Source organism: Falco biarmicus, chromosome 8 (genome assembly GCF_023638135.1).
Source record: "Falco biarmicus isolate bFalBia1 chromosome 8, bFalBia1.pri, whole genome shotgun sequence".
NCBI lineage: Eukaryota > Metazoa > Chordata > Aves > Falconiformes > Falconidae > Falco > Falco biarmicus.
In genome coordinates, this window is record NC_079295.1 from 17,210,119 (window position 1) to 17,235,006 (window position 24,888).

General features: G+C 42.1%; 2 protein-coding genes across 6 annotated transcripts in view; both read right to left on the reverse strand.

Annotated features, from left to right (window-relative positions):
- The window catches only part of PPP1R1C (protein phosphatase 1 regulatory inhibitor subunit 1C), a 54,021-nt gene extending 52,297 nt beyond the window's left edge, over window positions 1-1,724 (reverse strand). Inside the window, exon 1 of the mRNA XM_056350228.1 lies at window positions 547-1,724. Within this exon, the coding sequence (XP_056206203.1) occupies window positions 547-795 (249 nt within the window). The 5' untranslated portion in view covers window positions 796-1,724. The remainder of the gene's footprint in view (window positions 1-546) is intronic.
- Window positions 1-24,888, reverse strand: part of ITPRID2 (ITPR interacting domain containing 2) — a 53,586-nt gene that overhangs the window by 1,592 nt on the left and 27,106 nt on the right. For 3 of the 5 annotated variants that reach the window (XM_056350212.1, XM_056350213.1, XM_056350214.1), the window contains 8 exons: window positions 23,455-24,672; window positions 20,948-21,028; window positions 20,408-20,535; window positions 19,232-19,382; window positions 18,014-18,079; window positions 16,923-17,336; window positions 10,949-11,073; window positions 10,210-10,568 (listed from right to left, as the gene is read on the reverse strand). In XM_056350212.1, the coding sequence (XP_056206187.1) occupies window positions 10,963-11,073; window positions 16,923-17,336; window positions 18,014-18,079; window positions 19,232-19,382; window positions 20,408-20,535; window positions 20,948-21,028; window positions 23,455-24,672 (2,169 nt within the window). In that variant the 3' untranslated portion in view covers window positions 10,210-10,568; window positions 10,949-10,962. Of the gene's footprint in view, window positions 1-2,030; window positions 2,185-6,194; window positions 6,285-7,042; window positions 8,936-10,209; window positions 10,569-10,948; window positions 11,074-16,922; window positions 17,337-18,013; window positions 18,080-19,231; window positions 19,383-20,407; window positions 20,536-20,947; window positions 21,029-23,454; window positions 24,673-24,888 lie in introns of those variants that run through there. The other 2 variants (XR_008823669.1, XR_008823668.1) reach the window with 2 other exon arrangements.

Consider the following 24,888-nt stretch of genomic DNA (forward strand, 5'->3'; position numbering starts at 1 on the left):
TGTATATATTTTTCAAGTATGTAAAACACTATAACAATGACATAAAGAAAGCTGTATAAAAATCACAAGAAATACAGGAGGTAACTGAAGAAATAACTACTGTGGAAAAAATAACTCATATTTTCTCATGTTAAAATGAATAGTAAATAAACTGTCTTCTGTGCAATCTTTCCATTAGGTACCTATTACCAGCTTCACGTTTTGCTTTATGTACACGTAATGTACTTTAGTTGATTTGTTGAGAATGTGTATTCATGTGAAGTGTACGTATTACTGTACAAGTCCAGTTCTAGAAAAGGCACAATAAATATATACTGAATAAACCTACCCAAGGTAAGGATGCTTTATTCTGGCCAGAGGACATATCCTCCTCCCTCTTTGGGTGTATCCAGACATCGCTATAATGTCCAGAGCATTTAATCTACAGTTACACTATTATAAGTTAGGAAAGCATTCAGGCCACAAGTATTACCTGCTCTTGCCCCACACCTTGCCCCCATTCCCACCCCACTCCCTCAAAATGGTGAAAACCCCCATCTTCCTTACCTGCTCAGCTGCCTCGGGATCTATTTGACTCTGAAACAGTGGCACAGCAAACTGTATTTTTTTAGGGCTGTTGGGCTCCATCGCGATTCCGAGGTGAGTCAGGGGAGAGAGGAGGCTGGAGCCTGCGAGTCGGTGCGCGCCTCTCCCCGGCGCCCTGCCCGCGGCCAGGCTGAGCGCTCCCCGGAGCAGCCGTACCTCCCGACCGAGCACAGGAATCTGCGTGAGCCCAGCGACTCCCTTATTCCACATCCACAGAGATGCTGCTGGCTTGGCTATTTTTTCTTTCCCCCCCCCTCTCCCCTCTCTTCTGCAGCCCTTCAGATCCTCTCAGCACAAAGCTGAAAGGAACAATAAGCTAATTGTGTACCGGTTCATTTCTACATATGCCAAGCGTTCACTCAGAAGCTAATTGAAAATGCAATACTAGCATTGCATGGCCTGGAGCCCTGGGATTTGAAAAAGAGGATCTCTCCACTGTACATTACTATCTGGCTGCTCAGAAGTGCAATGCAAGCTCCCTCTGAGTATTGCTGATGGGCTTTTAATTATTGATGAACACAAATCAGGAAGTTTTCAGATTTTGGGGGTGGAGGTAGCAGGAGGGGTGGATGCAATAATTCCATCTCTGTTAGAGTGTGCCAGAACCGCTCTCCTCTTCTCACGTATCAAACGATTACCTTTGCTCTATCAAATCCTTTTCTAAACCTCTTCCAGGAAGATTGTTGATGATGATGCTACACAGATGCCTACACTTTCATGAAGCTTATTTGGTGTGCTAAGTGCGTTTGCACCTTAGGCTGAGTTTGCAGATTTAGACTGGGATTTCTTCCAGTGGGCTCCATCTTACATGACTTCAGATACTGAGAACACCCACGCTTCAGCTGGCTACCTGGGCTCCCTCAGGCTAGGACAGCAAAGGGCATTTCACCCCGTCCTAGTTTAGCGGAACATGGTGTTTGCTGGAGATGACATTTTCTCTCCGTTAACCCTAGGTGAAGTAAAGGTGACTCCTACACTAGTTACCTCACTTTTAGATGGCTAAAATTTAGAGGGCACAATCCTCCTTCAGGGTACAAAACCCATGCCTTCTTCCAAGACCAGGGAAAGAATTTGGTCAATCATACCAATAGTACCCTTTGGTGAATGTAATTGCTTTTCACTTTTCATTTCACTTTAATTCAAAGGAAGTGTATGAAATGATACACAGCACCCATGGACCGAAGGCGCACCTTTGCTCAGGGCAGCCAGCCACAGCCAGGCAGCACGGCAGAGCTCCTGCGACAAAGCTGCGGTTGGTGCCGGAGCCGCGTCCCGGTGGGAAGGTGCCCTGGAGCCAGATCAAAGCGCTACGCTGAAAGCTTCGCTCCGAAGCCCGAGAGCACCGGGCCAGCCTCTGGTTACACACCAAGCCAGAAAGGAAGGAAGGGAAAACGAGGTACAGCGGGAAAACCCAGGCTGGCCCATCCCCCCCGAATCAGCGTTACCTGGGGTGAGGCTTCCTGCTGAGGGAAGGTGCATGTTGGTCGGGGTCTTGGAGGGCCCACGGACTCTCTCAGCAGGGGAGAGGACACAGACAGCCAGAACGGAGAGCAAACAGATCATGGAGAGGAGCAACAGCTTGGGGCTGCCTCTGGCAGACTGCAGGAAAGAGGCAGAGAAGCGGCTGGATTCAGAGCTGGGTCTGGACATCACCAACACTCAGAAGAATCTGAAAACGCATTTCTTGTCTAGGCCACTGAAAACACTACAGATTTTCACAGTTCGTCACAGGTTTCTTCAGAGTCACTGAGTATTTTCCCACCCGTGCCAGCAGAGGAGGCTGGGAAGGAGCAAGGATCGTGGTTAAGAACAACTCACAAGGCACAGCAGAATAAACCAGCAAGTCACGGGTGGGAACTTTGTTCGGCTTTGGTTTACACGAATGAAAACTGTTAACACATTGTCAGAATGCCAGGGTATTTCTGAGCAGAGGCAAGCACACTAGCTAGCTGGTTTATGAAGAACCTGATCATGCCCAGGAGGCGAGCATACACTAAGAGTTAAAGTCCCAGTTGACTCTGATCAAAACTCCCAGCGAGGGCTGAAATTTCTCTCCTGGTCCAAATCAAACCTACTGACCAGAGTGGTTTCCAGCTGACAACTAGTAGCTGGCAATTTTCCTGTTAGATTTTCTGTGATAGTTTAGGTAGCATTAACTTGGAATTGTAGAACCACAGAAGATTCCCTCTTGGAGGGGACTTCTGGACTTACGTGGTCCCACCTGCCGCTCAAAGCAGAGCCTGAGACCAGGTTATCCTAAGCCTGTCAGGCCGAGTCCTGAATATTTTCAGTGCTAAGGTGACATGCTGTTTCATTTACCACAACAGATAAAAGAGACGCACCGAATAGTGATGTTCAGCATTTCATACGACCATTTTTAAGCCTTGACTATTGCTACAAAGATGAATCATAAGTTGCTTTACAGACTTCCACCGACAATTACAGCCAGAGTGCAACTGCAGCAGTGCCACCAGTACAACCAAGAGTCTAAGACACTAAAGTAAGAGGCACACGTCACCTTCACCAAGGACAATTAGAGAGCTGTTTTCAGGACAGTCTAATTATCCAATTTCACAAGTCCTTCATGAACAGACATGCCATTAACTTCGATGACAGCTCCAGACATAGCAGATATACACAGGGATACACCTGGTGGGAGGACATACACAGGGATCTGAAGTTGTGGCTTTTCTCCGATCTGTTTTCACACTTGAAAGAAAATAATTTTTGTTTTCTCTGTCTCAGGTAACATGAGAAAAATGTTCTCCAGCTGCTTTGCTGTTATATATATCACTAAATAATGTATTTAAAATATTTGATTTCTCTATGATAAAACTGCTTGCCTTAAAATATCTATTATAGCTGTCTATGGAACTTCAAGTATTTAATTACGCTACAATTACAGTGTATGTTACTGTATTACAGGAGCTACAATTCTCATTACAAAGGCTTAAAATTTCTTCAGTTAATGATAAAGTCAGTTGAAAAAAACATTCAGACAGTGAAAGAGTATTAAAACATTAAATGCTCAAAGGATTACAGAGGTGAGTTTCAGCTCTAGGTTGCTGGACATTGCTGACTAAAGGAATTACGTCTCAACAATCATATGAAGAAACAAACCAACAAAACCACTTCTTGGCAGGTTCAGAAGGGAGCCAGACAACAGGACAAGACAAGACACAAAGACAAATCCTTAATGGGGCTGCCATGCCTCCGAGAGAGGCCCACCAGAGATGCAATGTGGAGATACCTGCCCCTGCAGCTGTCCTCCCTGGGCCTATTTGGAGCTGGCTGCCACCATAACAATAAAGGTATTTTCAAAATAGTATGAGGCATATTACAGAGAGCACTCAGATATAGTATTTCAGGATTACTACATCAGCTCGCTCTTACACCTAATTTGCAGCACTAGATGTCTCTGGGCAAAGTGTGCTTGCATTTTCTATAGACTGCATCATAGTCTGGGGAAGAGCTGAAATGCATTTAAGTACTGCCAAATCCTTTTAGCTCATCTTCTGTTTTTAGTGCACTCCCCACAACGTTTTAAATTCCTTCATGATTCAGCTAAAACTATCACGGAAGAAAAAAAAGTAATAACTGTCCAAGATCTTTCCTTCCTATGTCATTCATTAGGTTCTGGTATGAAGCACCATCTTTTAATGTCTTACCATAGTGATGAGCTACCAGAGTACTCACGGCACAGCTGCTGCTTGAGATATTTTCCCTGTTGTGTTAGGAGAGGTTTATGGTTTTTTCCCAGCCAAAGACAAGTCTGCTGTGAAAGGAATTCTGGGGTCTCTGCGCTGCATTCTCCCTACACAGTTTCTGTTGCAGCTGTGATCTGTCTCAGCTTCTCTGCTGTGGTCAGGGGCTACTGCAGCATCAGCCTGGAGAGGAGAGAGCTCGAGCTGGCTGTAAAGCCAACCTGCTTAAGGCTCTGGCTTCTAGTTCCACCAGTGCAGATGCAGGGAAGCACTCAGTTAGTTCTCTCACCTACCAGGCTGCCTTTGCAGAGCGAGAACTCGGCTTGGAAATGGCACTTCTTCCAGCGCGTCTCAGGACAGAACTTTAATCCCCACTGTAGCTACTGATACGTGAGATTCTTTGCAAAGATGTGTTGATCCGTGCTTTCCTCGGGCTCTCTGGCTGGGACCTGTCCTCACGCCAGCACCTCCCCAGCACCCTGCTGGGCAGCCCCAACATGCCGGAGGAGACACGCTGCAGAGCACAGCACACCGCTCCCTGGCTGCTGCCCGCTGGCCTCCTGCTACAGCCAGAGGGGACTTCAGCATGCTCTTTCTTTCTGCCCTTTCCTAATGAACTGACAAGCTGCCTTTTTCTGGAGAAGCATCAGTTTCACAGCTCGGAGTGTTGGTCATGGGCAGAAGGGAGGCAGAAAGCATAAACACTGGACGTGGTCTTTGCTGGGCACACCGTACCTGTTCATCGACAGGTTTTTCTCTTGGGGCTCTACACTGAGCATTGCTCATAGATGTTACAATAAGGCGCAAGCCTTTCAGGAATAAACAATACGAATATTAATGACTTATTCAAAATGACCATGAAAGTTTCCTTTCAAAATAGCTAAATACAGGCATTGCAACCAGGGTGGTTCCCAATGAACTGCTGGAAACAGTGTCTGCTATTTATATGCAGAAAATGAGAAGAATTTAAAATCTGCAAGGGTGGGACAACATAAAGCAGACCATGTCTGTCTTGTGAGCAGTAAGGGCTGCCACAGGCAGGTCAAGAAAAAGAACAGAAAGGCTTGTTGAGCAGCAATAGAGTTGGTGGGACGTTCAGTTGGCCTTGTAACAGTCTAACCCAAATTTCCATCACCGGTACTTGTCCATCGAACGCCAGGCTTGGACATGCTTATGTACTAACTATATACATGGATTCATAAAGCCTAGAAAAGTAACAAATACAACTATTTCTATCCATACAATCTCTTTTGTTGAGATAATCACTCCTTAGCAGTATAGCTTTAATCATAATCAGTTAAAGTTGCCTTTATCTGAGGACATAAGAATGGATACTATCTATTCAAGTCTTCTTCTGGGACTCACAGCTCTCCAGACTACCAAGTAATGTGGATATTTACTGGTAGGGGCTACCCACTACTGTCCATAGAATACACACATCCAAAACATAGAGAATGAGCTGGATTAATGGGACATCACCTGATTAAACAGTCAAAAGATCCATGTCTAGTAAGGACCTACAGTTCAATAGTGCAGAACCCAAAATTTTGGTACTGGTTTTAGGGTATTAAGTGCATACTTAAATCCTGCATTGTTCAATCTTTAGTACAGGACATTGCTCTTCAAAATAACTTTTCCTGTCTTTGATACTTTTAAAACAAAATCTGAAACTAAAGCTGAACACACAAAACTGAACAGAAATATTTCTGTAGATCTTTTCTTTAAAAAATGACTCTAAAACTCCCCAATAGGTTGTAGCAAATAACCGATGGAAAACAAGACTACTTCAGAAAATAAAAATATGAGAAATTCTACATTATTATACACAGACTCACAAATACAGAAATACCTCTGAAAGCAGGTACCTGTACCGAAGATTTCACAGTAATCACAAGGGCTACTCACCCACTGAGGCAATTCTTGCTTTTCATCATGCTGCCTTCTCATCACTACCACCTAATTACTTAACCACTGTCCAGGATTTTTCCTTTCACCCTGTCCAAAAAAACAGAAAGATGTTTCTGTGTATAATATTCACCATCACTCAGCAAGCATCTATGCAGAATTGCCTGATATACAAGCTATGTGGAATTATCAAGCGATTTCTTTTTTTTTTTAAATGTCTTTTAATGTTGTTACAACTTTTGTTATAACAATATTGTGCATTTTTATTCTATGGCATGAAGGATTACTATCACATCTAAAATCACATATAAAATATTAAAGCAAATTTGCATTATGCCAAGTTAACAATATGAGTTTCTTGTTTTTTCTGAAAATCAAACCATGTATTATTTTGACATTATCATGTTAATTCAGAAGAAAGTCTTGCAATGGACTGAGGCCATCTAACCAGCAGTTATTTTATTTTATGACAACATCCAAGTTTCAGGGTTTTGGGTTTGTTCCCTATTGAAAAAAAACACACCCCAGAAGTTACATTTTCCAGTAATTTAGGCATGTTTTTGTTTTACGCGTCTAGTCAAGGCTTGAATTATTCCAGTTTCCAAACTGGGCTCTTGTTCCCTCTCCCTCATCAGTACCTTCCTGTGGCCAGTTTCACTGAAACAGATTCATCTAGTGGTGTAACTAAACTAAAATGTTCTGACCTGTGCTGTATTTCAAGCGTAAGCCATTTGCTCAGCAGTACACAAAATCCAAAGGCAGCACAAATGCTGCCCCTGAAGACTCGGTAGAGTAGTACTGGTGAGCATTGGTGGTTGGACTGTATCAGCAAGGCTTTAAATTCTCACCTTAAAAGAAAACAGCAATCGAAGCAAACTCGTCCTTAGGAAATGTGCAGCTTGGAGCATCTTGGGCATCACTTGCCTTCCAGAAGCAGGCTGCCAAGGCCTTGCACATCACATAATTTCAGAGAAAGCAGAAGACACAGGGCAGCCCCCCTCCCTCTATGAAGGTCATGGTCAGCAAAAGTGCCTGAAAGAGCTTCGTGAGCCCATCAGCTCTTTCAGAAGAGTCAGGGCCACTTTTGAGTCCTCTCTCCAAACAGCACTGCAGAAACTACCAGCAGCAGAAGCCTCTCCTCCCGTGTACTCACCCCCGGCCGTGCAGCTGGGTCCGTGGCCATCCTCCATCCTTTCTTTTTCAGGTCTTGCATACACAGCGCTGTGGGTGAGCGGTGGCAGCAGCACCTTACAGGCATCACAGCACTAACCCAAGCATGCAGGGGGCTGCTCCCACCTTTCCAGCTATTGCCTCCAGCTTCTGAATGCTGAGATGTCTCCACATTTCAGCAGAGGTTGTTTTTGTTGCTTTTCATTGCAACAAGGGAACAAGAGGGGCTAGAAACATGCTTTTACTCACCTTAAAAAAACAATAGAAATAAAAAAAAAAAATCTCCAAGTATTAGCCTCCCAAACCTCTGCCTGAGTTGAGCTGTGCCATAGGCACATATTGCTCTGTAGCAGGCTAAATACAACTCTACTTTGCTGCCAACAGGGATGTAGCTGCCCTGTACCCACAGAAAACAGCTAGTTCTTAGGGTTTCCAAAATACATCACTTTGCTTTACATTCCTGCAGCCAGCTGGCATCCACAAAGATCGCTATCACAGTGAAGTTTAGAAAAGCATCCAAAATATCTCCGGCTTTACTGCCGGCTTTATTCACAGCAAATTTGATTGACCAATATTTATCAGCCACTATTAAAGCTGGTTTAATCTGCATAGAATTCATATCAAATTGCAGGCTGGTAGAAAAAAAGACAACACTGATCTGTAAGGAAAGTAGCAGTTTCAGTCACCAAACAAAAGAAAAAACTGTCCACGCTCAGAAAATCGTTACAGCTGAATTGACGTTACTAAAGGGCAAGCCACCCAGGTTAGGTGTGTGTCCAATAATAATGACGGCTGTTCCTAAGGCACAAGCAGAAATGTCAACAGAGGTTGATATCAGTTCAGCTTAACTTATATGACAGCAGTGTACTACAGTTTTATCTTTTTTAAACAGGAGTTTATAGACGTTCCTATATCTACATAAATGTCACTCAGAAAATATTACCAGTAAGTGTCTTAAGAATGGCAAAAATCACTTACCAAGGATTATGGAAAAATAGGTGCTCCTATATTCATTAGTTTTAGTGCAGTTTTTAGAAATGCCATTTCGAAATGTCTTCATTTTAAATTATGCCAGAACCTCACAAATACGCCTTCCACCAGCTGGATGAAAAATTGGCACTATTTTTCATTTCTTAGGATATATTAAAACACTAGATTGCATTGCTGAGATCAAATGTTCTTACAAGCTACGAGCTGAAGTGCCATAGACACTCCAGGACGTTACCTACAAGTGACTTTCCTTGCCAGAGCGGTGCGGAGCCAGGCGACCAAACCTGCGAAGCATGGTGCTGGCAGCCCTTGGCTCCTGAAATGCTTTCCTCCAGTGCTCCGAGAGATCCACAGTTGCCACCTCTTTTGGAATGCCACTTTGAGTAGCATATGGGCACAGGACCTAGATTAACAGTTGAGTGTGCAAATTAACCTGGCTGGGGGACAAGGGGAGCATCTGCTGCTGCCATTATTTGAGTAGGTTTTGGGCTTGTGCATTTGTGAAGGAAGGTTGCAGGCACTTGGGTCTGGCTGGTCGCTCCCCAGTGGCACTCTGCAATGGAACCGCATACTCATACAAGCTGCAAAGAAAAGCAGAAACCCACTGCAGCTTACCACCTCGTATGGATTGGCACACAAGCGCTGTCAGAGCTTATATTTCAACTTTTAAACATGTGGGATGAGGCTTTCAAGAAAGCTCTGGCTGTACTCACAGGGACAAACTCTGAAGACAGGTCAAAACCAACCAAATTCTTGGAGCCACAACGGGAGCCAAGAAGTTTAAGACTTTGGTTTTAAACGCCAATATTTCTTTCAAATTTATGTGTCACATTTCCTAAGTATACAGGGTCCCCTGAACATCTGAAAGCTTTTGGAAACTCAAGTCCTGAGCTTTCCTGCTGTTCTCCATTCTGTGTAACATTTGATGAAATCTGTTATTTATTTTGCTTAAGAGTAAACCATGCACAAACGAAAAACACTGACACAGATTATAGGCAAAATAAATATTTTATTGGTTTATTATACACGTTTTTTAAGAAATCAGCCCTTGTGTCTTCCTAACACAATTTAAAATCTTACAAACTTTTTCATATAATATTGTTATATTTGAAACTATTTTTGATTAAACACCTTGACATAGTGTAGAGAGTTTTAGTAGATGGAAATGGCAAAGGAGCAAAAGAGATTCCAAGCACAGCAAAATGGGATATTACATATCCACTAAATGTCTATTTGACCACATAAAACCTCCAATGACTTCCAATTTGCTCCATTGGAACAAACGCATGCTCACCAGGCTAACTGAAAATACACTCAGTGAGGGATGGGGAAGGAAAAGAGGTTTTTTCCATGTTCCCCATAATACAAGCAAGGTCGTTCATTCATTCCAAGTTGCACATCCTAATTACTTTCAGAAGATCGGTACTTTTATTGCATTTTGGTTAATATGAAGCAGAAGAGAACTTCTCTTGGTATGACTGAGAGCAGTCAACACAAAGACAAAAAACAGTGCTTAAAATAAGGCACTTTTCTATAGAGGGTTGGGCATACAGTAAGGAAGCAAATAAAATCAGAAATTGTCTTCTACACAAAGATAAGGCTTTCAGTGTCAGAACTTTAAGTAGTTTTAAGTAACCTCACGTCATTCTACCACTCTGCTAATAGTAGCCGCCCCAAGAATTAACAGCAATTTTTTACAACAGGATTGTTTCCTTCTTTTGAAGTGGCACTAAATAACAGCAGTGGAAACCATTATTGGTTATTTCAAGCTCTTAAAGTGGATCAGTTATTGCACAATAAATACCTCATAGAGGTCAGTGTTTTTGGGGTTTTTTTTGTTGTGTTTTTTTTTAAAAAAAAAAAAAAGCTAGGCTGAACACATCTGTTATTTATAAATTGGTTATGTCTGGAAATCTTCAAGTTTCATGATGCATCCTTAGACAAAGAAATCAGCTACATAAAAATTTACAACAGGGACGTACAAATAAATAGAGCCACAGTTTTGTTGACATTCTAAGGAAAGCAATGAACTAGTTAAAGTGTCTAAGTCTTTATAGATGAACTCAAGGAAAGGTACACATCATAGAACCAAGCGTCGAATACAGTAGCCTATCTCAGCAGCTTTAACATCTCCTGAAGCAAAATTAACTTGACACTTTCGACAGTGTATGCTGCCCATAGCAGAATCCCACAGCATTTCGGACTACATCGAACCTTACAGAAAAGAAAAAGCAGGAGGAATATCTCAATTAGATTTTTGGAAGTCTGCTTGTTATGCTTAAGTGTGTATTTTGTTAATATTCATATCTAAGGCAGGCAAACTAAAGAAATCGTCTCACAGGATGCATTCATATGCAAAGGCATCATGGAGCACTAAAAATCAAGGACCACTGCATGAAAGCTGACAGTAGAATGGGCCAGACCACAAACTAGCTGATATTCCAAAGCTATCCAGGATTATGCGTATCCACTGTATTTAATAAACTTCAGTTTTGATCACTTATCTTGCAAGGGGAAAATGCAAACAAAGCAAGGCTTGTTAACAATCCCATATGAAAAAAAAAAAATGTTTCTGGCAGATTCCCAAAGATTACCTGTAGTACCAGTTTCATGGCTGTGTATCTTGCTTTGCAGTTGCAGATCTGCTTTGGGGTGATACAGCTGCTAACAATCCACTTACTATTTCTCGTCTTATTTCACCAACAATGGATTCCTTGATCTGAAAGGGATTAGCCAGAGTTTTAAGGTCAGTAAGTTATATAACCAATGGATAAAATTAAATGATATTGCAGATACATTTGACATTATCAACATATGAAAAAGTACACCACAAAAAAATCAACTTACAAAAAATGCAGATGGAAAAATGTAAGAGGGTTTCTGTTGGAAAAATAACTCTAAGTAATTTTAAAGTTCTTGCAAATCGTACAATTGCAAACCAAACTTGTTTTATTTTTCCAGATGGCAAATGTATCTAAGTTTTACACTTAGGATAACTGGATTTATGTTACGACAAAATACATTTGAACTATGCAAAGTTCTGCAAACAGCCTTTCAGGATATATACATCAAAAACACCCCAAATGCACTGCTTTTTGACATCAGTTGCTATCTCTTAAAAAGGAAGGCAGGACCGATCTACCTCACAAATGGATTACGCTGTAGGAAAGGTCCAAATCCATGAACACGAGCGGCTGTTTTCACATAAATCAAAACATAAAACAAGATGAATCCTAATTACATACTTTCAGCAGCAAAGACAAACATAAAACTTCAATAGCTGCTCACATCATCAGCTGGCCACTGGGATATGATCTATGCCAGCAAAGACTGTTTTTCACAGGACTGTGACAAAGCTTATACAATTACATTTTACATAAAACAAATGCAGGAGTTCCTAGTAGCAGGCACCTGAGTGTGGCTGAGGCTAGAACAAAGGAAGAGCAGAGCACTGATGGCTACAGTAACAGAAACAAAGGAGAAAAGGAGGCAAAACGCAGTTCCACAAGAGCACATTATGCCAGAAAGGAGCAGGGTATGACAAAGAAAAATAACATGGGCTGCTTGCAAGTAGGAGAAATCTTTGGCACCAACTCATTTTTCAGATGGTCTTCAGGAAGGACTAACAAGTCAGATGCAGTTCCCAGGACAGGGGAGGACGACAGTGGTGAAAAAGTGCAGGGGTGCAAAAGCCAAAGCCCAGCCACGGGGGCACTCACAGAAGCACTTATCAGCCCAGTTAAGCAGTTTGCTCTCTTGTAAGTCTCCCTTCCTCCTGGTGCGTCAAAAGGATTAAGCAACGTCAGAAGGGTGGCAGCAGCATTAGCAACAGGTTATTTATCCCTCGTTCACATTGGCAAGCAATTCAATCTCTAAACCATTAGTGGCAAAGTTCCTTGTTTCATTACTGCTTTGCATCAAGCAGAAATTCAGAGACTCTAATATTACTGAGAAACAGGTTTCCAGTTGGGCTTTTTGCTGATTAACTGACAAAAGAACAGCCAGTGTGTAACAGGACCTGGTTTACCGACGGCTGCAAGTTCTGAGGATGTCTATGCTGATGCACACACAGACTTACAAAGCTTTAGGACTGCTGTCAATGCAGTAAGGGCTTTGGGATATAGTTATGCAGGCATGGGAAAAAATCTTCAACACAGCACCCCGGCTGGCCTGCAGGCCACTGTCGTAAGAAAGCACCATGATGCTCTCTCTGCTTTTCTTCGCCAGTATCGCATGAGGTGAGTCTGCAGGTACACTACAGCAGTCATCGTGTGCCCTTCTCTTGATGGATAGACAAAAATAAACCTCACTGCCCAAAGAAAATTGATAAAAGCTTCCCAAATTTGCAAGTAAACAGACTAGTACGACAGACAGTCCTGCGGTGAAGCAGAGACCTGAAGGAAGGTGGCTCCTGTTCTATTCTCAGCTCTTCTAACAGCTTCTGGTTTGACCTTGGTGGATCACTTGAGCTCTCTGCTTCTCACCTTCCCGCCCAAATGACAACAAGGCCACCCTTTGCTGCTTCTTTTCACTGCCACTGTTTCCTCCCTCCCTTCCAGACTCATCAAGGTCATTCCTGCATGGCAAGCACAGCATCGATTCCTGCAGTGGCTCAGTCCCATGTGTGAGTCATGACAACGGCCAGTGTTTGCTGTTTTCATTACAAATTACTTAGGGCAAGGTGCACCTTCCATTTGCTCTGCAGACAACACAGCCCGCTGCCAAGGCTTGCTCCATACAAAAGACAGAAAGCAGTCAATGAAAGCTCCACCAGTATTTTTAGCAGCTGAATGAAAAATTGATCATTTGAAAGAAAACAGAACCCAGTCATTTATGGCACATGCACTAGGTTGATAAAACACTAATATTCAATATTGCATTAATAACACAGTACCACATTCATAGATAGTATTACTACAGTAAACCAGTGATCTTTCTCCCCACAAAAGATTTACCATTTGTGTAACATTATGTTGCTGCTAAATAATGAACCAATTGAGAGTGAAATATGCCACATTGGCAATTCTGGAGAAGGGCGTTCTTCACCTATGGATGGAAAACGGGCATGAGGCTTTTCAGTCCTCACGCTCCTGACCTGAGGTATGTTTTCTATAACTAAAGAAAAAATATTTTTTTCTCATGCCACTTCTTCAGGGCAGCAGCTGGTGAGTTTTTATGCTCAAGATAGCAAGACGAGGAGCCCAGCACCTGCACAAGGGAAGTATGAACAACTAACAGACATTTCTGATCGATGCTGAGCTAACAGGGATTTGATTGGAAAATGGAAAAGGGAAGATTCTCTACCAGACTGTCTCTCTGTCCCATAAAGACCCATTACAGCTCCTTAAAACAGATGTTGACAGGAAAATGATACATTTCTTTGAAGTATAACCTCATTAAATGTCATTTACAATGAAAAACTGTTAGCGAAACCCAAACCTACATTGCTCTTAAGCAGAAAGCTTTTTAAAACTATCACATCTTTTTAACTGCAGAACAGCAAAGTGAGGAGGGCCCGGTGGCACTCCTAGCGACACTGTGACCTAGAAGTCAAGCATTAAGTGCTTCATGTGATACTCCAGTGGAGGTCAAGCTGTATTTCCATCAAAACAAGAGGGCCACTGTTAGGCATTTCAGCATTTCACATTGTTGAACACTTTTCTGTGGGAGTTAGTCCATTAATACTAAAAGTTAACACCATGGGTTTTCTTAATGCCAGCAAATAGTTACAGGTCAAAGCTCACATGCATTACAACCCACCCAGGCATATTCTGAAACACTGCCTGACTTTTCTTTCCCCTACACGAGGTCATGAAGCTACAGAGAATGGGAGGAATAAGCAAGGGTTTAACATTTGTGAGTGTATACATCAAGAATGCATCCTACCAGATTTCTTTTTTTTTTACAAGAAAACTGGAATTCCTTTGCTAACAACAGGGCTACTTAAGGAAAACACATTTCAATTTATGCTCTGTTTTAGCTCTTATAAAATACAGAAGATTTTCCTGACCAGTATTTAATAGCATATTCTGGCTCTGCAAAAACTACCAGGTGCTTTGAGCCAATGCATCTTCACTCTGACCTGCAAAACTTCTCACACTGAGAATCTGAGCCCATCCGAAACAGGCTGCCAATTAAGTTAAACTCAGGGACAGTCTCTCTGTGTGCTCAAACATTCACAAAGTGAGTCAAGCTCAGTTATTTGCTGACTACTCATCTTTGAATAGTAGTCTTTCAGTTCAGTGCGGATTCTTTCAGCATTACAATGTCCTCAGTGGCACACAACCCAAAGAACAATCTCTGTGCAAAGTGTACACATCTTTATTTGCTATCAATTAATGAAGTTAAAGAACTTTCACACACAGGCTAACCTCAGAGAAAATATTGACTGGAATAACTCTGTACTTTGACTCCAGCTCCCTTCATTGTCTCTGCTGCTTTTACAGTGTATTTGAATTACAGTGCTCTCCCTCTCTCAGTTTCTCCTTTAGCAACCCTCCACAATGACACCACTCCTCCAACATGCAGATTTTTACAGAAGGGCTGGATACAAATGCAACATCCTGGCTTCACTGCAGAATCATCAGCAAAGCGCAAGGTGTGACGAATATCTGAGCATTGGGCAAGGAATCACTTTAGAACAGCATGAAAGGAAAAAAATGGACCAGAGAGAGAGAATTTGGGACATCTGGGAGTATTTTATGGCATCTTCAAAACAAGGCCTTTCCCAAGATTCCTTCCAACTTTATCTACTTTGGAGAAGATGACAGCAGGAGGGTGGTAGAGGGAAGACACTTAAAAATTGAGTGCTTGCCCCCTGCCTAATTTCTTCCTTTGCTTTCAAAGTACAGGTGTAAAGTTGTAACATCACAGGCTCCACTGTAAAGATCAGTGACAGCCAGAAGATGTTCAGTGTCTAATGCTGAACACAGTAATGATGAGGTTGTTGGTCTGGTAGTACTTCACCGTGAGCCGACTGCGGTACCCTTCCTTCCACAGGATAATGCCATTTTCTGTAACTCATCCCACTGACTCTAATGGCGCTACTGATCAGGTGAAGCACTATTCAGCACAGTGAGGCTGCTTACTGAAAGCTGGTCTCCATTCCACCTCGCTGCCAAACTTACCCTCTTTTAACATCAGCACTTCACTGATGGTAAATGTTTGTGGCTATGCATTATTCTTTGCACTCTCAGCCCTAGTTATTTATGGGGATACCCGAAGGTAAACAAAGTAAATATCTTCACATACTTCCAGCTATCATCTTCTGTAAGAAGACCGCTTAGTAATGCTCTACTACTGCACAGTCTCATTGTGCCAAGTGTAAAGTGCCTACACATAACAAAGCCCACAGTGAGTCAGCCACGAAAACATCTCCACTTTTCGGAGACAGACACAGCAAAGTCTTGTGGTCAGATGATGAGTAAAAGGATACCTTATGGTCTAGTATGCTGCCTCTTTCTGCACTGAGAGAAGAGTGGTGAAGGTGTGGCAAAAGATTCCTCTGGGATCACAGCTCCTGTTTTACCACAAGATGAGTGGCCTGCCTCTCATCTGTTTTAAAGACAAAGCTAAGGCAAAGCTGGTTCCAGTTATTCACAGCCTCAATGCAAGCAGACCCGGATGGTACCACAGCATTAAAACCTGCCCTGTTGCACATTCCTGAGCATGACACCTCTCCTGGTCTTCAGTCATTTACGGCAGAGCCCCACAAAAAGATTCAGGAGATGAGCTAAAGGCTAAGGGTCCAATGACCCTCACCTAAAGGCTAACTGGAGAGGGAGAGGGAATAAAACCCCCATTTCTTAACCCCCATTTCTGTATTCACAGCAGAGCTTGCTCCACTTTATCACAGGCACTGCTTTTGAGAACAAGAAGTTTCTTTTGCTTCTTTTTCCCATGTATACTATTTGCCATAAGGCTTTCTGTCATGCCACTGACAAACAAAACATGCAGTTTCAGTCCTGTGTTTTAACCTAGCCCACAGGAAAAATAACCAAGCACCTTTCACTTTCATTGACTGCCAATAAAACTAGTCCAACAGCAATGGTCCATCATTCTTAAAGTCTGAAATAACTACTCATCCAACTTCAGCTTGCTTCACTTACACTCCTACAGTTCTGAGTGGTTTGGGGTAGAGTGAAAGTATTTTTAACATTTATTACAGAGTTGTTTCAGAAACAGCATTTCTTCAATCAAGTTAACTCGAACCTGGCATTTCAGCAAGCAAACATGAGAGAAATATTCACTTGGGAGTCTGAAATTCTGCTGCTTAACCAAGTAGTAGAGTTGGCAAATTCTTTCTCACCCACACTTATAGTTGTAACCAGCTATTAACTTACCTGCTAACCCCTATCATTGAAAAAACATCTACTGATTTGCACAACTGTGGTGTGGCTTGAACATCTAGTGACAAGCGCTGAGCCTTCAGAAATGCTCAGTAACAGTATGAAGTCTTGGCTTGAGAAGGAAGAGAAAACCCCAGTGGCCAACAGTTAGAGACAGCCTGTCTTCAGGTTTCAGTAAACACTGTTCAAACATCCTACATCTCAGCCCCTCCTTCCTCACCTCCCGTATGACTTGCTGCAGCTCCTCCTGCTCCACGGTTTTATGGATTTCATCAACCAAAGGCACGAGAGGGACTTTTTCAAGTTTGTGCTCCACCTCTGGCTTGGAATCTACAAGCTCATCAGAGCTTTCCACCTGCTGTCCAGCGCCTGCTCTCACCGGGGGAGTTGGTGTTAACGCAATGGAGGCTCGGTATAACTTCTTGCTTTGACCCTTCGATTTTCCTGTTAGTTCAGAGGATCCAACACCAGCTTTTCTACCTGCATGACCGGAGCACACTGAAGAGGAATCAGAGTTTCCATGGGAGAATACAGACTCTGTACCCTCTGCTGGGAGAGTTTCCAGTCCAAGATCTCCCAGTCCTAAACCCAGTTCAGACTTCAGAAATGACTGCTCTCGAATAAGTTCAGAGACCTAAGGATTCAGAAAAGAAACAGTCCTGAATAAGCATATAAAAAAAGTCACAGACACAACTATGCTTTCTTGTTATTTATTCAATCACTTACTCATTCCCTCCATGTAACAAATACAGCTATAAAATAAATATATGCTTTGCCTTTATGACTGCAACAAAGAGCATCATAAAAAGGAATGGGCTTTTTTGAAAGCCAACATAAATATGAATTGTGGCAGTTCCCCAAGCCACTGACTTTTGCAATACGGATGCATGCTGCCAGAGCCACTGACAGAGACACACGTAAAGGCTTGATTTTGGTTTTCTTTGCTAAAACAATTCAAGTTTGTTCGTTCCTTTCTGCAGTCTTTGAACTACTTATTTTCAATAGCATAAAATGCAGAGAAAAACAAGCAATAATTTTGCCTAGAAAACTCACTATGTAGTCATTGTATCAACTAAATGCAAACGGCACCTCACTTCTACACATTCCTCTAAAAAACAGACAGACTTCGCAGCTACTTACACCTATGGTTAAATTTCCTTAAGGGAAAGTGCAGCTGTTCTCAACAGAACTACTCAAGTGAGTAAAGTATTTCTAAGATTATGTGTCAAATGAATTTCCTGCAAACTTTTTTAAGAAATCCCTTCCTGGTTCTTTTCGTAGTAAAACATACGGCACACAACAATTACTTACTGGTTCAATGACATTCAGTGGAGAAGGGCATGACAGATTATCAGCACTTCTGCTTCCATACATACCCTGAAAAATAAAGTCAAGTTTAATGCATTAAGGATGTTTTTAGAGCTGTCAGAAGCTAACATATAAACATGCCTTGTCTCAGATAACATTCTGTAAAAGCAGAAACTTGGAAACAGGAAACAAAGTGGGTTGGAGAAAGTTTATTTCAGTCATTTTTAAAGCTGGCTCTCTTCTATAAAAGGATTTTCAAATAAAAAGATATTTATATGGTTCAAAGAACGCAAGTTTGGCTTGGGATCACAGTAATACCATATTTTCCTGCTCTTGGGTTTCAATTTTTTTCCCATGATAAAATACTGAAGAGGAAGATGTGGCCTGTGCTTGTGCAGCCTTTACAGAAGAGGACTGGCTAAGAAAGAGGAATGAAACCCAGGAAGAACATATGATACTTCTCGTTTGTCCTTCTTTTGTTTGGCTGATGACAGAACTGCAGCAGAAGAATGAGGAACAGTCTTCTGCTGAGTGAAAAAAAAGAGAAAGTATATCACCATGCCACCAATAAACATATGCAAGCGTCTCTTTTATCACCCTCCCTGTGCTTCTGGGAAGTGTTTGTGGGAGCAGAGCTTCTCCCACTGCTTGGCAGGGAGCCACACGTTCATCTGAAGGAGCTGCAAAAGGCAGTGGAGGAAAAATCTGAAGAAGACAAATGGATTTTCCTGGGGTTTTTTGATCCATGGATTGGCAGAACTAGAGGGGAAGCACACCCCATTTCTTGGGAAACACTGTGCATTTCTTGTCTCTCTGCCCTCATTTCACAAGAAAATCAGTTTAAGGAAACTCCAGTAAGACCATCACCATCCTCCAGGGATTTTAGACATGAGCACTACTTACCAAAACTTGGAGAACTCAGGATCATGATGAGGAAAAAGAAAAAAGCACTGACAGAAAAGGTCTTAAATCTTAGACCTAAAACCCCAGAAGACATGTATTGATACATATTAATACCAAGAAAGTCTTTCTATTCTTTTCTCCACGCTCCTTTTCTCCAAGATGAAACGCTGACTGGAAATAATAAAATATAACCCCTAATAATACGCACAGCATCATTAGATCTCCCAGATATCATCCCACTGTAAGAGTTTTAAGAATTTTGAATTATTGACATTACACTGACAAAATACATAATAATGTTGCAAAACTAATACTTACTATGTGTGTCTGAGGTCTGTAAGGTGAAGACATGTGCAGGCTTCTCAGCTGGTCTTCCAAAGCAAGCAGACGTTCTTCTAACTGCATCTCTAACTCCTGTAGCTCCATGCGGACAGACTTTCTCAAGCTCTGTAGCTGATCAGCTTCGTATCTTTATCAAGTACATCACAAAAAGAACAAGGGCATTCACTGCACTCAACTGCACACCACAAAGGGGGAACCGAGCAGGACAGTCCCATGAGTAAAGGACTTCGCACAAGAGAATTCAAAGTGGAACACTTCATGGAAAAATTAGATGAACGTCTAGATGGAAGAAAAGTCTTTCTCCATTTATAGCAAATATGTATCACTTCATGGAGAAAACTAAACTACATAGTGTATCACAGAACATTCTCCAAAACTTTTAGCTTTAAATGCTTAAGTATATGCAAGCAGAAGAAAACAGCATTTATATATATATCTAATCAAATCCAATTTAAAACTAGTAATAACAAAAAACACAGAGCAACACAGTAATTGCGTATTACTTCTCCTGCATGGTTCTAGGTTCCCAAGCAGTCGCAGCTAGATTGTGGCCATGGCACTGTTGTCTAAGGCGGCCAACTGATTTCAAACACATTTGCTTTTAAAGTGATTGGTCAAGAGCTGATTCAACTAAAGCAAATATATAAGCAGTTTTGAAAATTGTTCCAGAGCAGCTGCTGCTGCAACTCATGGTGAGCACAAACACACAGAGCCAGGATATGAACACCACCCGTAGCCTGCCAAGTGGCCACTGTAAGTTGGAAAAGCATCTGAATGCTACAGTGTTCATTCTTTATTTACGTCTACAAAGGTGGGGAGAGGGAATTCTAAGCTGAAAATCTTTAAGGCTTCCCCCTGCCCCCACCATCCTATGTTCAAGTATCCTATGATAAAATGTACTGCTGTAAATTACTTTGGAGAAAGGATGAAGAAAAAACCATGAGAAACAGAGATTAGAAGAAACAAACACAAAAAAATTCTAGAATGAACAAATACAAACAAGAGAATAAACAAGTTTTTGGCAAAAACTCAGCTCCAGCTCTGTTCAAATTGAAACTACTAGATTTCTTGCTCTGATTTCAGGGGCAGCAACACATTTCCTGAAGTGCCAAAATATTTTCTCTTTTTTTAAAAAAAAAAAAAACATTTTACCTTTCTTCTTCTGTCATGTGCTGATAAACTGTTGTCTGTTGACGTAACATAGTCAACTCCAAATCCATCATTTGGGTTCTGAATAAGTTTAGATTTCGCCTTACCACTTGTAGCTCCTGGAACGTATTCTGGGTTTAAAAAAAAACAAACACAAAACAAAACCAAGAACATAATGCATTACATAGGAAAATTGATTTTAAAAAAATCCTGCATCCTATAACTAAAATTTGCCCAGATGTGCCCTTTGAGTCAAGCAGAACCTCAGCAACGTCAGTATACTACAGAGGCTGCATGTTGTGACCTCACAATAATTCAAGAAAACAACATTTTTAGATGTATCATGCGAGCAAACATATGAAAGGAGTTCCATGTACTTAGATAAACTCCTTTTTAAAGTTATTCGCACGATGGAGGCATCTGTTATTCTTGACAGCAAAGATAGGGAACTGCCTGAAGTTAGCACAATCTGTGGCACATTTCGGGATGTTTCTTCGTATTTTATCTTGACTAAGCACCATGACGTGAACAGGGTTCACTTACTTCGTAGAGAGGTAGAATGGATGATCTCTGAGCAGTGTAACTGGTGGCAGCTGAAAGATCCTGACCCCTCATCACTGGGTACTAGGGAAGAAATAAACAATTTGAAATGGAAAACTCAACGATCTTTTTTATGAACTCATCATCTCAAACACACAGATACTCGAAAAGCAGCCACTGTTATAACACAACTTTTCTGGCATTGTGATTTCTGCTGTCTATGTTAACTATTGTATCAGGAAAAGGGAACCTTAAAAAACGGCAGTGCAAGCTCTTAACTGAAGCATGTGCACCAAAGGCTAACATGCTGCAGATAAAAAAACTAAATCTATCCTGTCTGACACAGTAAGTAGCAATAAAAGCTACGTTTTTATGCACTAGGCATTTTACGCCTGAAAACTCAATAGTCTCAATTGTCTCAGCTAATGATAAAAATAACAACTCCAAACCCAGAACTAAGCAAATTAAACTGTGTCCCATAATTACAGTCACATTTGTTGTGGGGTTTTGCTCAGTTCTTAGGTTTGGGGCTTTTTTGTGCATTTTGTTTTTTAATCTCACTACATTGCCTACACCCAAAGACCCCTGCATGCTAATGAACTCTCATGAAAACAAGATCGTTGAAGAATTTCTGTTTGCATTCTGCATCAACATAGGCAGCAAAGAGATAAAATTCAGAAGCTGTTACATGTAAAGACATGGCACAACAAAGAGCGGAAACAGCAAAAACATTTACCTTTTCAAATGTGCAAAAGACAGCTTGTCCAATATAATTTTGAAAGAATTCAAAGGACTATTGACACATCATGGAAAATTTGAAACATGTTCATTCATCCTGATGAGTTTTGCTCAAACATGATCACATCAAGGGGACATTTTGTTTTTCCTTTCTCAGTTTTCTCTGTTCCCTGTTCTATCAGGGATTTACCTACTCCTCTTTATTCCTTCCTCAAATCAAAATCATATATTTGAAAGACCGCAGCTTTTTCTTTAGCCGCTGAGTATTCTGTGTGCCAAACTCGATATTGGCTGTAGAAAAAAGCAGCACCAGGGGATACATTTTCATACAAACCTCTGCAATGAGAAGGACCAAGGCCCCAGAACAGAACCAATCCAGACAAAATATGCTGGAAGCAGAACAAGTGGGCTAGGAAATGTTATTATCCCCTCTGATACTAATTTTTTTTTTTTTTTACATTGAACCAGCCTGAGCCAGTTATGTACATAACACAGATTTTTCTTCTTCAGTAGGTTTACTCTAGCATGGTATGTGCCATAAAAGTACAGTAGCATGCTGTAACCTTATACAAATCAAGGCTGCAATTGGAACATACGAGGGAACTTTACAAAGAAGGTTAAATTCGGCAAACGCCTACTGCCAGGCACACCGTCCACTACCTCGAGCAGTGGCTGACTTAAAACACAGTTGACTGCAGTTTTCCACTGCAGAACTGGTCACAGTACCAAAGCTCATACTGAGGAGCAGGGCCAGCTGATATAACCAAAGCCACGCTGGACTAGCCTGCAACTTTTGACAAGTGCCAAAATACAGCAGGGGTCTAGAAAAGCTCACTACAGCCTACGCAGGTTTGCACTCACATAAAACCCGCAGAGATTGTTGAGGTTCTACAACTGCATAGTCTTCACGTATTCCTATATAAGCAAGCAGAGCCTGCAACTGCTCTGCCCACATAGCCTCCAGCAGCAGCTTGCAGGCTCCTAAATTTGATCACCTCCGAAGAGAGCGGCAGTAGAGGGATGGCAGAAGAGAGAGAGCTGGCAATTAGGAGGGAAAGAGCAAAAGGTGTGGCAGAAACTGGTAAAAAAAAAAAAAAAAAAAAAAAGTGCTTGCATTTTAAAGCATTTATTTTCTAAGTGATGAGATGGACAGAATTTCACATGCTCTGACAAAACGGATTCTTAATAAATGACTGATGACATCAGGAACATGTTGGCTAGCTCCAGAGTTGAAAGTGCAAAAGACTGGTATATAACAGCACAGAAACACATAGGGATCAATCGTCACTGACATCATTAGTGAAGCCATTGGACTTGCAATGAAAAAAATACATTTTTATCAGTTGGATGGGAAGTATGTTAAAAAGACAACAGACATCAAAGGACTGCCAATATTTATTTTCAAATCTAAAGCTAACGACACTCATCGTAAAATAATAGCTGATAAAGCATACACTGTTCCTCCCTCCCACCCAAGAATATCCACAAAAGTAAAAAAAAAAAAAAAAAAAGAAAAAAAATCATCAATCTGGGTCAACTGTCAACTGCAACAAGAAAATATCAAATGCAAAAATAGCGGAGCACTGGAAAGATGATAATTTGCCACTTTAAACAGAAGTTCCTAAACCATCAGCAAATCAAACTCCCACAAAATGTCATTTTTTTCCTGATCTGTTGCACTATGCAAAGGAATATTCAGGTTAACATCTTGGTTTTCTAAGTTTAAAATCAGAAGCCCTTTTGCCCGTCGGCAAAATTTGGCTTCCTCTTACCTGTGACAGGTTCTGCAGAGAGTTTCTGATGTCGTGTAGGACTCTGCGCAGCTGCATCTCCACGGTAGAGGGCGGGTTGATGGCATGAGGTCGATGAGGAAATCCAGCATGCCTTGGGGAGAAGGGGCAGCTGAAGGGGGACAGCAAGGCACCGAAGGAAGAGCCAGAGATGCTTGGGACACTGTGGGTGCTCAGCGTCCTCACATGCTCGCAGAGCGGTCTGTCCTGCCACTCGGCAGGGAGGGAGTGGAGGGAGCAGGTCGACTGGGACATGTGTGCCGGTGTGTGCAGCGGGCAGCTCTGTACCCTGGTGGGACTGGGCTCCTCAAACAGCCTGCTGGGCCCAGTCGGGGGGACCTCTTTCTTGGAGGACGATGGCGCAATGAACAGCGTGGATTTACACACTGGCTGGCTAACGGCTGCCTCACCCTCACTTTTGTCATTCTCAGCTGTCACTTTCTCATCTTCCTCCACACGTGTGTACTTGTAGGTGAAAGAAGGAGGACTGCACAGAGTCTCCTTTCCTGGAGTTAACTGGACATTCACAGACGACACCACTTTAACTGGATTCAGCAATGCAGATGGGAGAGACTGAGACCGCCTTAGAGGATAGCCCGATTCAGCAAACCAGAGTCTCTGCTTCCTCAGGAGATCTTTTGACTTGGGTAGAGTGCATCCGGCCCTAGAATCAGATGTGCTGATGATCCTCATCTCGGCTCTTTGCAAGGCGACGTGAACCCTGTCCACAGACGATGGGGAGGAACTGCCACCTTCCAGAGACTCCAAAGACTTGAGGATATGGTGTGTGTGGTACTGAGGAAACTCAAACACACTGCCTTCCTCCAGCAGTTCCAATTCTTTTTGCTCTCTGGAAATGTCTTCCTCTTTAGAGCTGACCTCTCCTTGCACTGTCTCTGACATATGAGATGACTTGCTTTCTCGTCCTTGATTTTGTTCCATTTCATAGTCAATACTTTTTCTATCTTCGTTCCTTCTGTTCTGAGAAGGTGCCCCTACCTTTTGTCTCTCTACTTGGGAGATAATATCCTCTTCGTCATCCTCATCATCCTCATCATCTTCTTCCTCCTCCTGAAACTTATTGAAACAGGGCAGTTCTTTGGCTATCGGTGTCTTCTGTTCCTCACTATGCGACGTCACCGTTGTCTCACTGTCACAGCTGTCAGCACTGCTTCCCATGCCTTGCAAAGACTCCTGAACCTAGGAAAGATATGAGCCAGCAAAGGGGTGAACATACTGGACACTCAACCACTGCCTTCTCAGACGTCAGGCCAAGTCCAAGTCCATATTCATTGGGCATTGTGGTGGGGAGCTGAAAGAATAATGCAGGTGCAAGAAAAACAGTGAAGGAGAACAAAGAAATCATAGTATCAGATAGGTTAGAAGCATATTGAAATACAACACCAAAAGGAGATT